The 14,056-nt window shown below is 48.4% G+C and overlaps 1 protein-coding gene across 3 annotated transcripts; it reads right to left on the bottom strand.

Annotated features, from left to right (window-relative positions):
• Positions 1-10,757: 10,757 nt before the first annotated feature.
• On the bottom strand, positions 10,758-14,056 carry LOC133158590 (acylphosphatase-2-like). 3 transcript variants are annotated; one of them, XR_009715246.1, is made up of 5 exons: positions 13,631-13,712; positions 13,430-13,539; positions 12,024-12,228; positions 11,829-11,925; positions 10,758-11,759 (listed from the first exon to the last, which is right to left on the bottom strand). XR_009715246.1 is itself a non-coding variant. In XM_061285880.1 (4 exons), exons 2-4 carry the CDS (start codon positions 13,631-13,633, stop codon positions 12,114-12,116), a joined length of 228 nt encoding a protein of 75 aa, XP_061141864.1. In that variant the 5' UTR covers positions 13,634-13,647; positions 13,924-14,056; the 3' UTR covers positions 11,956-12,113. The 3 variants fall into 3 exon arrangements, 2 of the variants coding, with proteins under 2 accessions (XP_061141864.1, XP_061141863.1); XM_061285880.1 differs by lacking the exons at positions 10,758-11,759; positions 11,829-11,925 and adding an exon at positions 13,924-14,056 and having other exon boundaries at positions 11,956-12,228; positions 13,631-13,647; XM_061285879.1 differs by lacking the exons at positions 10,758-11,759; positions 11,829-11,925 and having other exon boundaries at positions 11,956-12,228.

Below are 14,056 nucleotides of genomic sequence, written 5' to 3'. Positions count from 1 at the left end.
AAGCGCCAAAGTGCTATGTCCTGACGGGAACAGATAAAAAGATGGAATTCAAAGAAGCACATCGACAAGTAGACTTATTCAGTCCCAACGCGTGAAAATTTTGATTGAGAATGACACCACAACGAGGGCTCGTGAGCAGGTTGTTTGTTTAATGAGATTTACCGGCTCTCCCGCATGGGCGGTGTCTCCGGGGGCTGCTGCAGCCTCAGGCTACTACCCAATCACGTGATCGCCATGACGTGCGTGGCCAACAGTAAAGCGAGCTCACTTGACCACGCCTAATAAAAAATGGCTAAAATCGACAATACTGACTCAACAGTTTAACACGATCGTTCATGTCAGACAAACCACCGAGAACTTGCTTGCGTTACTGCTTAACTTTGAATTTAAGGACAACCCTGGCATTCTTCACTGCTCCGAACAATGTCCACTCTATCTAAACGACTTTAGACTTCAGTCCAATATGTTGGGAAGCTCTGAGTTTGTTTTTATTCACCACCACTAACACAAATTGACTGTAAATGTTTGCTTAAACTTTCTGCAGCGACGCCACACATTCAATCTGATAATTTTTTCGGCGTAATCTTCACCAAGAGAATGACATGGGTAGCCAGAGATGAGAGTTGAGGGCTTCTTAGCATACAATGTTTCCACCCGCCCGGATAGCAACTACAAAAGAAGCGCGCCTATCCCTTAAATTAGTGAGAGGCAGCAGGGACTGGAGAGGGGGGGGGTGTAGCGGAAGCGGGGTCTGGAGAGATTGGATGATGGGCCAAAGTTGAAAACGTTTGCGTGTAAGTGTGCGCCCGCGCGTGTGATTGTCACGACAACGCGTTATAATGCCGAAGACTGACTGTATTCTCTCCTAAGTTTGGAATCATACTGGACAGGGCGACGAGACACCAGGTCACGTGACCATGACGTCACATTTGCCGAAAAGACACCTAAATAAACAAGTCATCTTACTGGCATTGTTGTTCCCCGCGATGGACTTTGGTTTTTAAGCATGTTTATTCAATGGCTTGTTTTGGCTTGGGGATCGGGATGACCCTCCACACACACACGTGTTCAACTAAAACACAGCACAATAAAGCTGGAGAACATTTGAATCGTTTCAGCAATAGTATAGTGCAGGGGTCTGCAACCTTTATTATCAAAAGAGCCCTCGTCTGCCAAAAAAATATTGTAGAGAGCCGCACAAAATAACAGAACTTGTAAACTTTTAAAAGTTCTCATCTTTTTTTTAATTTTAGCTGTTATAACCACTAAATACAACACAAAGTAGCCCACTTTAAAATAAAATATTTAACTGAGCTTTAAAAATAAACATAAAATTAGGACCGTCCTTGCTTCCTTTTTGCTCAGCCAGCAATAAACTGAAGCACCTGAACATACAAAAGAAATCTACATCAGCTCGGAGTCAGATTTCTTTTCCAGGAAAAGTAATAGTTTATTAAATTATGTTTAATTCCTACCTGTTTAATGTGACTTCTGTGTCTGAACTTCGCTGTAGATCATCCCTATGTCAAGGCTGTAGGATGTAACTTTGATCTTCATACAGGCCTGTAGGCTCTCATCTACGAGGCAGGAACCGTGTTTGTTCTTTATGAAGTTCATAGAACAATTGTTCGCATAAGTATGTTGAGCCAAAGATGGACAAGAGTCCAAATGCATACTTTTTCATGTTAATATACATGTCAGGAATGGTACTCCATGTTTCAAAAACAAGTTTGGCGGGGTGGGGGAGTTTCTCCATATCACTCCATTTGTGCTCTTTAACGAGTGTAGCCTTCTGATGGGCGACTTCTTCAATATCCGCCGTCAGTGATTTGAACTTATTTACCCATAAATCTTTATCCGCTATGTCGGCCAGTTCAATTTCTAGATCAGGCTTACTTACTCCGGTGAATGCAATTGTGTTCAGCAGGGATGGGTCGATGTCCAGCGGTGTGACAGGGAAAGAGCATACAGGTAAGCCAGGGTCGTTGGCGGTGAATGCAAATAAATAAGTCCACGCTGAATTAAACTCTCTATTTTCTTCCGAAACTTTCCTCTTTTTTTTTTTTTTCATGCCTATTCAGGGTTCACAACTTCGCGCGCAGGTTCACACAATCTAAAAGCTGCCAGCAGGTAACGGCGCGGAATGTTGACGTTGATGTGACGTAGCCTATATTTTGTTGACAAATTATGAATTAGAAATAGGTCTAGCTTTTTAAAAATTGGATCACATCAACTCAAACTCCAAGATAACTGTGCAACAAAATGAACTAATAATATGTGAATACAAACGAATTAAGAAATACGCTTTGTTTTTTTTGTCAAGACCAAAGGGAGTTGCTATAAGGAGGCTGAAGAGCCGCATGCGGCTCCGGAGCCGCAGGTTGCCAACCCCTGGTATAATGGATACAAGAAATACGCAATAAAAAGAGCGAGGAAAATGAGGAAGTAAAGAGACAAAAATACAGAGAAATTGAATAAAAATGATGAAAATGTCATCGTGCTGGCGACTAATTTGACCCACATGCAGGGAAACCAACTCAGAAGTTCAGAATGAGTGATAAGTGTTGATTGGAGATGCCGTGGAGGTGGAGCAGGAGGATCTGAGCCAGGAGCAAGAGCAGCAACGGCGGAGCATGTGGAGTTCAGCCAGACGGGGTGGATCTTGGCGGTGAGCCGTGGAGGGAATCTGCGAGCGAAATACACAAGACTTGGTCAGAGGTTTCGATGTGGCTGTGGCGGAGATCTTACTGCAAACCGGAGGATCAGGAGAATGTGGCGTCGATGAGCAAGAGGATATCAAGGAGTTAGAGGCACAACCGTGGAGGATCACAACAGGTAGGACACTCAGGCGACGAGCCGCTGGCAGTACGCTCCTTAAAAGCCTACCCCTGACGAGACTGATCAGCCACACCTGACGGTCCTCCGCCACTGCTCACGGCTGCCCCCTGTGGATAAAGGAAAACCCTCTCGGACCCTGAAACTACCATCCCCTCAACGGCCGCCCCCCGTTGGCCCAGAAGAGGAAGACGGGAGCGAAGACCAGTAGTCCGAGATCAGGGAGGGATCGCAGATGTAGGAACGGGGCACCCAAAACCGGTCCTCGGGACCGTAGCCCTCTCAGTCAACGAGGTACTGCCACCCACAGCCCCGCCGATGGGAGTCCATGATCCGTTGAACCGGGTAGACCGGGTCCCCATCAAGATCCCGGGCAGGAGGCACGGGCTCGGCCGGAGGAAGGAGCGCGCTGGACTCAACCGGCTTGATCTGGGAGACGTGGAAGGTGGGATGAATCATGAGGATCGGAGGAAGACGGAGGCGGACCCCTGAAGAACTGATCACCATCAGGATCTCATACGGTCCAATGAAGCGGGGGGCCAGCTTCCGCGACACGGATTTGAGGGGCACGTCTCGAGATGAAAGCCAGACCTTCTGACCTGGGGAATAAAGCAGGGCGGGCGTGCGGCATACTTGCGGTTTTGTTCGACGGAGTGGTGAAGAGCTTTGACAGCATTGGACCAGACGTACTTGCAGCGACGTATGTGGTGACGAACTGAAGTGACGGAGATCTCCTTCTCGTCGGCTGGAAACAGCGGCGGTTGATAACCCAGTGAAATCTCCAACGGGGAGAGAACTGTGGCAGCGGAGACGGGAGAATTGCGGGCATAGTCCACCCAGGGAAGAAACTTGTTCCACTCGGACGGGTTATCGGAGCTGAGACATCGGAGCGCGTCCTCAAGCTCCTGGTTCAAGCGCTTGGTCTGCCCGTTCGTCTGGGGATGGTAGCCCGACGTCAGGGAGACCTTCGCATCGAGGGCTGAACAGAACTGTTTCCACACTTGGGAAATGAACCGGGGACCTCGGTCGGACAAGATTCCCTGCGGGATGCCATGGAGACGGAAAACGTGTTTGACGAGAAGTTGAGCCGTCTGGAACGCAGAGGGGAGCTTTCTGAGCGGTACAAGGTGACACAACTTGGAGCAGCGGTCGACGATTGTGGTCATTCCCTGTGATGGGGGTAGGCCTATTATAAAGTCCAACGCAATATGGGAACAAGGACGTTTGGGTATGGCGAGAGGCTGTAGAAGTCCAGCGGGGGTCTGTGGGAGGACTTGTTGCGGACGCAGATTGGACAGGCGAGAATGTATTCCCTGACGTCCTTGTGGACGGATGGCCACCAGAAGCGTCTGGTGATCAACGCGATAGTGCGGCTGGTCCCGGGATGGGCTGAGAACTTGGCCGAATGAAACCAGTGAATTAGGCGAGAGCGTACTGAGGGACGTAGGTCTTTCCCCGTGGCCCCGTGCCTGGATCGGGTTCCCGTAGCTGAGCCTGAGCAACGAGGCCCTCGACATCCCAGGAGAGGGAGCCTATGATGCAACTGGGGGGAAGTTTGGGACCTGGTTCCTCCACTGACTCATCGGGAGCGAATTGTCGGGACAAGGCATCTGGTTTCGTGTTCTGGAAGCCTGGGCGATAAGAGATGGACAAATTAAAACGGGAGAAAAATAAGGACCAGCGAGACTGTCGGGAATTCAAGTGTCTTGCGGACTGTAGATAGGATAGATTCTTATGGTCTGTCCAGATCAACACGGGCTATTTGGTGCCCTCTAGCCAATGGCGCCACTCCTCGAGCGCAAGCTTGATGGCCAGAAGTTCTCGGTCCCCTTTGTCGTAGTTCCTCTCTGCTGGCGATAAACGTCGGGAGAAGAATGCACAGGGGTGAAGCTTTCCGTCAGTGTCCGATTGTTGGGACAGAATGGCCCCTGTTCCAGTACTGGACGCGTCCACCTCTAGGGTGAATTGTTTCTTGGGATCCGGATGTACGAGTATAGGCGCCTGAGAGAACTTCTCTTGAAGAGGAATGAACGCGGCTTGGGCTTCAGGGCTCCAGGTAAACGCTGTCTTGGGAGATGTCAGGGCTGTGAGAGGAGCAGCTGTCTGGGTGTAATTGCGAATGAAGCAGCGATAGAAGTTGGCAAACCCAAGAAAGCGTTGGGCTTGGTTTCGGGTCTCTGGAACAGGCCAGTCTAGGACGGCTTTGATCTTTTCGGGGTCTCGTTGAACCTGTCCACTCTGACCATTTGTGAAATTCGCACTTCTCAGATTTGACGAATAAGCGATTCTCCAGGAGACGCTGCAGCACCAGGGGGACATGACAGCGATGTTCGGAGGGGTTCCGTGAATAAATGAAGATGTCATCAAGGTAGACAAAGACAAAGATGTTGAGGAAGTCTCGAAGGACATCGTTTACTAGTGCTTGGAAGACTGCCCGAGCGTTACAAAGTCCAAAGGGCATGGCGAGGTATTCAAAATGGCCAAGCGGGGTCTTGAAAGCGGTCTTCCACTCATCCCCCTGGCATATCCTGACCAGGTGATATGTGATCTGGAGATCAAGCTTGGTGAAGATGGTGGACTCCTGGACGGGTTCAAATGCTGAAGAAATAAGGGGAAGGGGATACCTGTTCTTTACGGCGATGAGGTTGAGGCCACGGTAGTCGATGCAAGGGCGGAGAGTCTTATCCTTCTTGCCCATGAAGAAGAATCCTGCCCCCAGGGGTGAAGAGGAAGGGTGAATGATGCCAGCGGCCAGTGATTCGTTGATGTATGTTTCCATAGCGTGTCTTTCGGTGCGTGAGATGTTGTAGCGCCTGCTGGACGGTAGCGGGGCTCCGAGAAGAAGCTCTACGGCACAGTCGTAGGCGCGATGAAGTAGTAAGGACGAAGCCTTGCTTTTGTTGAAAATCTGTCTTAGGTCATGGTATTCTCCGGGAACATGTGAAAGATCAATCAAATCCGGTTCCTCAGGTGTCACTAGGGGCGGTTGAGACGGCACGGCAGACTGAAGACAAGATGATAAGCACTTCGTGGACCAGGACTCGATATGGCACTCTGACCAGTTGATCTGATTAAAAGCCTTCCCCTGACAAGCCTGATCAGCGACACCTGTGGGTCCTCCGCCACTGCTCACGGCTGCCCCCTGTGGATAAAAGAAAACCCTCCCAGACCCTGACAAAAAACAAAGGTGACAAAATAAAAACAAGAGAAAAGCTCCCAAACACCTCCCAAAAAAGGGAAAGGAATTGAACAAAAAAGAGACAAATAAAAAGATAGAAAAAGAATGTTGATTACGACAAACAAGTGTGAGCATATTTCTTATGGAAACATTTCCTACTTTTTGGTGATGTTAAGAATGTTATCAACATACAAGATGTGAAATCTTCCGTGTAATAAGACTTGTCATGATGACATTTGGGAAAACTTGAGTGTGTAGTTGCTTGAATGTCAACTTGTTGCTGAGCAACCACTGTCAGCACCCACACACACTCAGGTAGGGCGTGCGTGTGTGTGTATGCGCAAGGGTGTGCGTGGGCAGCAAGCGGACATGGAGAAGGCCGCACGGAGGAGTTTCGGTGCCATACATTTGTGATAGAGGCAGGCTGGTTTCCATGGCGATGGTGCCGAGATGCCAAAGTTGTTGCCGGGAGAGGAAGAACAAGAAAAAGAAGAGGTCAAAGCGTGTGGGTTTTTGGCGCGGGGGCGGGAAGCGCTCCCCACTGCGCTGCTGAAAGAGGAGCTTCTTATTGGGTTGGGGGATATATTTGGAGGTGTTGATACCACATGCAGATCTCCGGATCTGAATAAGACTCGAGGACGTGCAAGCCTCACTCTAACATTACGTCACGTGAGTCATACAATGGCAACATTTGCAGCGTACAGGCTGCAAGAAATGTAGAAAGGGGTAAGCAAAATTACAGCGAGGTAAAAGATCTTTTGCCTCGCTGTAATTTTGCTCTTTTGAAACACCACAAACAAGAGACAAAATAGATCCCCTCCCCTAAATAAAAACTATTAAAGAAAAATTCACAAAGTGATGAAAAAAGAAAATAACAGTTAAATTAAAGCAAAAAAACATCAATTAAATGAAACAAAAAGTAATGAGGGCGGAAAAGGAAAAAAGGAACCCCCAAAAGCCTGATATTGTTGTCATGTCAATGTTTTTGAGGAAAAACGGCTTCGACTTGACAAAATGACATCCATCCATCCATTACGTAAATACAATTTGTCAATTTAGCTGCCTTAACCACGAGCAGACATCTCAACTGTGGCACAAACAGAGGATCAAGACGACGTGACTGTGAGCATCCCCATTGTCGGTCTACATGTGTTGCTGTGCTGTTCGTGGTCAACCTGCCGCTGAAGCACCAACGGAGATGCTATGATAACAAAGGCACACTGCTGTTCATCATGCAGCCGCGCACATCTCTCACGTGATCGGATGAAGCTTTCACAGAGGGTTGCCATGCCGATAACGCCCCCCCCCCCCCCCTTTCCCAACTAATAGGAAGCCTTCCCACAACGCGCACGCACACACACAGAGTGCTGCGTCAGGCTTTCTGTTGCCATGGCAGCGACTCTGCTGTGATTTTACAGACAGCGGTCGCAAGTCACGCGAGGTGTTCAGCGAGGACGTGAGAAGCGGTGATGCCATTCCAGGTCACATGACACGCTCGCCGCGTACACTGTACATCAGGGGTCTCAAACTCCAGTCCTCGAGGGCCGCATTCCTAAATGTTTTCCAAGTTTCCCTCGTTAAACACACCTAATTCAAATGATCAGTTCATCCTCACGTTCTGCAGGAGGCTGATAATTGAATCAGGTGTGTTTAACGAGGGAAACTTAGAAAACATGTAGGAATGCGGCCCCCGAGGACTGGAGTTTGAGACCCCTGCTGTACATCAAGGTCCTCGATAAGCAACATTTTGCAATAGAATGACGTGGTAAGAATTTATTTGTGCACGTCTTGGCCACTAGGGGGGCTTATTACACATCCATCCATCAATTTTCTATACTGCTTGTCCCCACAGGGGTCACGGGCGTGCTGTAGCCTATCCCAGCAGTCATTGGGCAGTAGGCAGGGGACACACTGAACTGGCTGCCAGCCACGAACAACCATTCGGACTCACACCTAGGGACAATTTGGAGTGCTCAATCGGCCTAACAGGAATGTTTTTGGTATGTGGGAGGAAACCCGAATGCCCGGAGAAAACACACGCGGGCACAGGGAGAACATGCAAACTCCACACTGGGAGGGCCACAGGTGTCAAACTCAAGGCCCGGGGGCCAGATACGGCCCGCCATATCATTTTATGTGGCCCGCAAAGACAAATTGTGCATCAAATTCGTGTGTCATTAGTAGAATTGCAAATTGTCTTCACTTTTAATAGTATCTTTTTTTTTTAAATATTTGACCAGTTTTTACTCGTCTGATTTGAAAATGAGTTATTTGTCAGTTTGTTTTGTCGCTTTTACTGTATATAATATGAGGTGCTCACACATTTATTTGGGTTGACAGTCATAATGGCCCTCCGAAAGAAGCTATGACTACAATGCGGCCCGCCAAAAAAATTAGTTTGACACCCCTGTAGGGCCTACACCTTCAGCGACTCCCTACACTTAGACATACCGTATTGGCCCGAATATAAGACAATGTTTTTTGCATTGAAATGAGACTGAAAAAGTGGGGGTCGTCTTACATTCGGAGTCTAAACATTATAACCATTCACAACACTAGATGACGCCAGATATCTTTAAAGCGAAGTTACGTCACCGCGCTTTAAGTCTCGCGTGAGTCACCTCAGCTTTTTGGATTGTTGGAGCTTGTGCGCAGCGGTAAGTTAAAGGTTGCAGGTATCGACTGAGTATGTTGATGTGATCGTGTGCGTCCTTGACACAAAGTGAGTATATACATTTCATTGTTACTACTGTCCGCTGTTGTGCCGTTTGTCCGATTGCGGTTTGCTTCGTGTGCGAGCCGTTTGATTGACAGTTTCGGCGCGCTCCTTTAAATTTGCCTCGCATCGTATACGCAGCGGCACGGCGACTAACGGTCGCCAGGAAATGTATTTTGATGTCTCGATTGATAACTTATGTTTGGTGTGTTGCAGAGAGTATTTTATTTATAGTTATTTAGTACAGTCAAACCTCGGTTTTCGACCACAATCCGTTCCAGAAGGCGGTTCGAGAAGTGAATCGGTCGAATTCCGTATCTATTTTTCCCATTACAAATAATGGAAAGAAATTTAATCCGTTCCAAGACTAAAAAGAAAACGCCTTAATTTAGCATTTTTTCCGGTGCGCATTTTTGTCCGATCGCGCAACTGCAGCGCACCGCCAAACGCGCAACCGTAGCGCGCCGCCGACCGCGCAACTGCACCGCGCTGGTCGCATTATTGTGACAGAGCCGACGCTGAAATTTAGAAAATATCTTCAAAGGCCTGATGTACTTTTCAAAAATTAAGTGGACCTCAGTGCGCAGAGAGCTTAATTTGGTCCGATTGCACAACCGCAGCTCACCGGGCGCTCTGTCGCATTGCACTGCAGAGCGTCTTTGTGTTTTAGGACGGCTTTACTGCTCCCACTTGCTTTCTTTGGAGGCATGATTAGGGGTTAATACAATCCTCAAAATAACGAAAATACAATAACGAACGGAATCAGTCGGCTCCCGGGCCGCACAGTCGGCTCATCTCGCGAGGTTCAACCTCCGAATTTTTTTCGACAACCGAAGCAAAACAATCTCAAAATTTTCGTTCGGATTCCGATTTGTTCGAGAACCAGGACGTTTGGAAGCCGGGGTTTGACTGTAGAGCGGAACCGTTACGCGCAGTTGTGTGCCGTCTACGAGTGTTGTGTGACGTCAGAAGTTGAGCGTTGACGTCCGGTATTTCTGTCTGTTGCAGAACCACACACACACACACACAGACCACAAACCACACACACCCTTCACACAATACCCTTTTGCCAGTTTGCCTGTATGCCCCTATGAGCCACAGTGCCTGTTACTTTTTTGCCAATAATTCAGTAAAGCAATCAAAACTGAACCACGTCTCCCCTCCTGTGTTCTGACCGACACCCAGGGGCAAAAAGAGCATATGTCAGGGTCTGGGGTGGCATACTTCTTTTGTCCACAGGGAACAACCGTGAGCAGAGTGGCAGAGTGCAGAGGGCCCAGGTGCAGCTCATCAGGCTCGTTAAAGGAGGGCTCTTAAGGAGCATGCTGTCAACTGCTCGTCGCCTCAGTGTCCCTTCAGTGTGATCACCTCCACGGTTGGGCCTATACCGCCTTGATCTCGCTCATAGCGCTCTTCCAGCTCATTAACGCCATGTTCTTCAGTTCCTCCGGTTCCCTCCACCAATCTCCGCGGAGATCCACCCCGTTCTGGCTGAACTCCTTGTGCTCCGCCACTGCTGCCCACGCTCCGTGCGCCTGGCTCCGATCATCCTGCTCTACCTCCACCGCTCTACCTCCTCCAATAAACACTCACTCATTCCAGACGTCTGAATTGGTTTTTCTGCATGTGGGTCAAATCAATCGCTAAAACGATAACAGCATAACCATCCGAGCCAACCCCCGACATTCCTCAGCCTCCCCAATAATAGCGGTAGCAGTTTGCATTATTTTATTGCAATGTTTTTCCATATTCAGATTTGTTTCAAGGCTACAGATATAGTTAGACTTCACTTTGATGGTTAATGCAGTTATTGCAATTTTGTTGTCTTATCACAGTAGATTGGTTTATGTAATTTCAAAAACCAGAAGCCATTCATTTACAAATGTGATTGCACTCAGTTTACATATTTAAATGTTCAGATATTAGGATGTGATAGACAGTTTTTGCATGATTTGAATGAGGCAAAATAACATGCTTTTTCTCTCGAATATATTATTGTCACGGATCGGATGGAGCAGGGCGACCAAGTGCAGCTTGGACCAGGGTTTATTGAAGCAAACTCAAAAGGCAAACTGACATGACTTAAACAATAACTTGACTGACTGACCGGGACGTGAAACAAGAAAACAGCAAGACAGTACAACAACAATGATCCGACGGGTGGTAAGGGGCAGACAGGACTTAAATACAAAACACGAAACACGAGGCAGGTGACCGGGATTACATTGATTGAGGTGACACAAGAGGGGAGGGGCGACGCAAACAGAAACTATAGCAACCTAGACACATAGCAAAACTGGGGACGAGACGTGACAGTTATAATCATTTGTTTCAGATGTACCGTAATTATTTTCTGTATAAAAAATAAATTTGGTGTCAAAAAGTATTTTTTCAAACTTGAGTTTTGAAAAAGAGGGTGTCAGGGTTTTCCAAACTATCTTGATCTATGATTATGTTGGAATGTATATAACCGGTAATAAATAACTTAGGTGGATTAGTTTTATGCTTACGTTGGTATGTAACCGGTAATAAACCACCTAACTCTGTCCCATCCTAAACAATGTCGTAAAACATCCCCTGCTCTGTTTACCTAGAGGTCAAGAGCTTTAACTTGTTTATTCAGTCTACTGTCACCCCCACCCTTTTCCTCTTAATAAAGATGCTCTTGTGGGAAGGGAGAGTCAGACTTCATTCGACCATCGCTGTAACCACAGCGACGAGTGAACTCTCCACCTGCAGGTGCCCAAAACGACTAACTTGTCTCCGTGTGGTTCTTGCAAAATAAGTTAGAGTGAGCACCACCCTAACAGAGGGGGTCGTCTTACAATCAGGGTCGTCTTATATTCGGGCCAATATGGTATATCAAATAGATTTGACCATGAAACTCCACTGCCATTGTTGTCGAGTCATCTTATCTTCAAATTTAAGTTGTGTCAAGGTTTCGATGTACTGCAGTAGGTTAGCCAGTCTGTCCTTGAGGGGGCGGCGTGTCATCAGGAAGCGACGAACGCCACAGACCCTTCGTTGACCCTTTAAACCAACAATGGTTCAGCTCAATCGTTGCAAGCTCATCTGCACTCACATTGCGGATCTGCTTACCTTTCGACCTTCATCCGGCCTGGCTGTCAAGTCAGTTGAGCTGGTGACGGGGTTCTGTAAATGATCGTGACATCATAGTAGGAAAGAAGGCCATTCGCTGAGACGTTTTCAGAAAGAAGCAAAGAGCCAAAAGCCGGTTATTTTAATGGTTGTCAAGAAGCGTGGAGATCCAGTCCAAACGCGGGAAAGACAAACTTGCGTGATGGAGAAGACAAACGGAGAAACGTGGGCAAACGGGAAGTCAAGCAGTCCATGGCGACCCGTCGGCGGGGTGGCGACTGCCCATTAGTAGCGAGTGCTGAAGCTGCTCATCTCCAAGGCCGACAGCGTCCGCTCATTATTGAACGACGTCCTCGTGATGTGACTGCTCGGGCTGCCCTTCTTGCTCAGCCACTCCTTCCTGAACAAACTCGCGCGCACACACACACACACACACACACGCACGCAGACACGCGCACACGCACACACACACACACACACACACGACTCAAATGCATCATGAACATCAACATAAACGTGCACATTTCAACACACGTGCAAAATTACAATCCCAAACACACAGGCAGGCGCACACACACACAGGACATTAGCACCATGTGGACAACAAAGAATGGTGGGAAATAATCTTCTTCCATGGTAGGAGGTGCCATTTTGTGATGCGTGTGTACATGTACGCTGTGTATGTGATTATAGGAGATTGCAGAGGATCAGGGTCACTTCTGAATAACGGCGTAGCTTCAAGTGCTTTCAGGCCGGCTAGTGGTGGTGGCGCCGGCCTACTTTCTCTTGACCTGCAAGACTGCCCACGCATGCATGCGCGTGTGCGCGTACGCACACACACGAACACGCACGTACGCACGCACGCACGCACGCAAGCACACGCAATCACACACACACGCACAGCTGGCATTAATGCTTTCATCTCATGTGGTTTAGCTCGTCGACGTCTGCAACACCAAAAGCGGGAATCCAAACAGCAGTGTAGTACTCATAACCATTTCATTCAAGTGATGTATGTTAACACTGGAAAGTTGAACTTTGAACTTATCCAGGGGGAAAAATGTAGAAGGGGGAAAAAAAAGTTTTCTTTCCAGCAAGACCACCCCCCTTTCCCCTGCTGTCTCCTGGGCCTGGCAGGAAGTGAGGTCGTCAAAAAGGCTTTTAGACGGACAGGACAGACTTCTTCAACCCTATTTGGAGCGCAAAGTGCAGTTGCCGGTATTGATGTGTGGTATCGGAGCATTTTTCTAGTGCGAGTTCTGACTTCCAGCTTTCGACTGCATCTCCTCTCTGTTGTCCTTTGACATTGTGCCCGCTAGTGTTCAGACTGAGAGGCCACATGAGTGAATGCTTCCTACGTGGTTAAATATCTTGAAGAAATTCACAGCAGTATTCATTCAAAGAAATTAGGAAACCGCGGATGGGCACATCACTGAGAAACATGCAGAAAGGCAGCTGGATGGGTAAGATCGATAGACTGTGATAGACTGATGAGTGTATCTGCTTTCTGGGCATTTTGCCTTGGCCAACACACGAGCGGACAGCTTGGTGGTGGTGGTGAGGTGCGCCACCTGGCGGCGTGTGCGTGGCGTATCGCTCACATGTGCTCGACAGCGTCGGCGGGGCCCTGCAGCTGTCCGACCACGGTCCCGCCACGAGTGTTCTTCACCCAGCCCACCACGCCCGCTTGCGCCGCCTCCTTCTCCGTGTACTGTCAATCGAGCGATGACGTCACCTATGCACGCCGGCTTCTTATCGTGTACAAAGTTGTGCAAGAAGAGCACTAGTAGGACTCAACTCACCATTCTGAAGCAAACGCCTGCAAGCAAAAAGCAGCAGCACGTCAAAATCTCTGCTGAGCGACAAGTCGCAAAACACATGATGCTAAATTAAGAAGCAGATCGTGTTACTCGCGAGCACACACACACACACACACACACGCACGCACAAACGCACGCACACACACACACACACACACACACACACACGCGCGCACACACACACGCGCACACACACACGCACACACACACACACACACCGAATGAAAGCCAGACCGCACAGACAGAATAAGACTTGCGACTAAACGTGGTCGAACCTTGCACATGTCCAAAGACTTCAAAGTCGACAGAGAGCAGCTGACTTCCTATTGACACCTGCACAGCGAAGGGCAAACAGATGAACAAGAAGAGCAAGTCGCGGTCTTACTTGGTGCGCGGGTGGCTTGTGAC

This window comes from Syngnathus typhle, linkage group LG8 (genome assembly GCF_033458585.1).
Source record: "Syngnathus typhle isolate RoL2023-S1 ecotype Sweden linkage group LG8, RoL_Styp_1.0, whole genome shotgun sequence".
Taxonomy (NCBI): domain Eukaryota; kingdom Metazoa; phylum Chordata; class Actinopteri; order Syngnathiformes; family Syngnathidae; genus Syngnathus; species Syngnathus typhle.
Note: the sequence above shows the minus strand (reverse complement) of the source record. Positions and strands in the feature narration are given on the sequence as shown.

Excerpts from the sequence above, each read along its gene's own strand:
- LOC133158590 (XM_061285879.1), bottom strand. The coding sequence starts at position 13,708 with ATGTGTTTTGCGACTTGTCGCTCAGCAGAGATTTTGACGTGCTGCTGC. Across the intron at positions 13,540-13,630 it reads CAGGCGTTTGCTTCAGAATG|TACACGGAGAAGGAGGCGGC; the intron begins GTGAGTTGAGTC and ends CTCGATTGACAG. Across the intron at positions 12,229-13,429 it reads GCCGACGCTGTCGAGCACAT|GAAGGAGTGGCTGAGCAAGA; the intron begins GTGAGCGATACG and ends GAGTTTGTTCAG.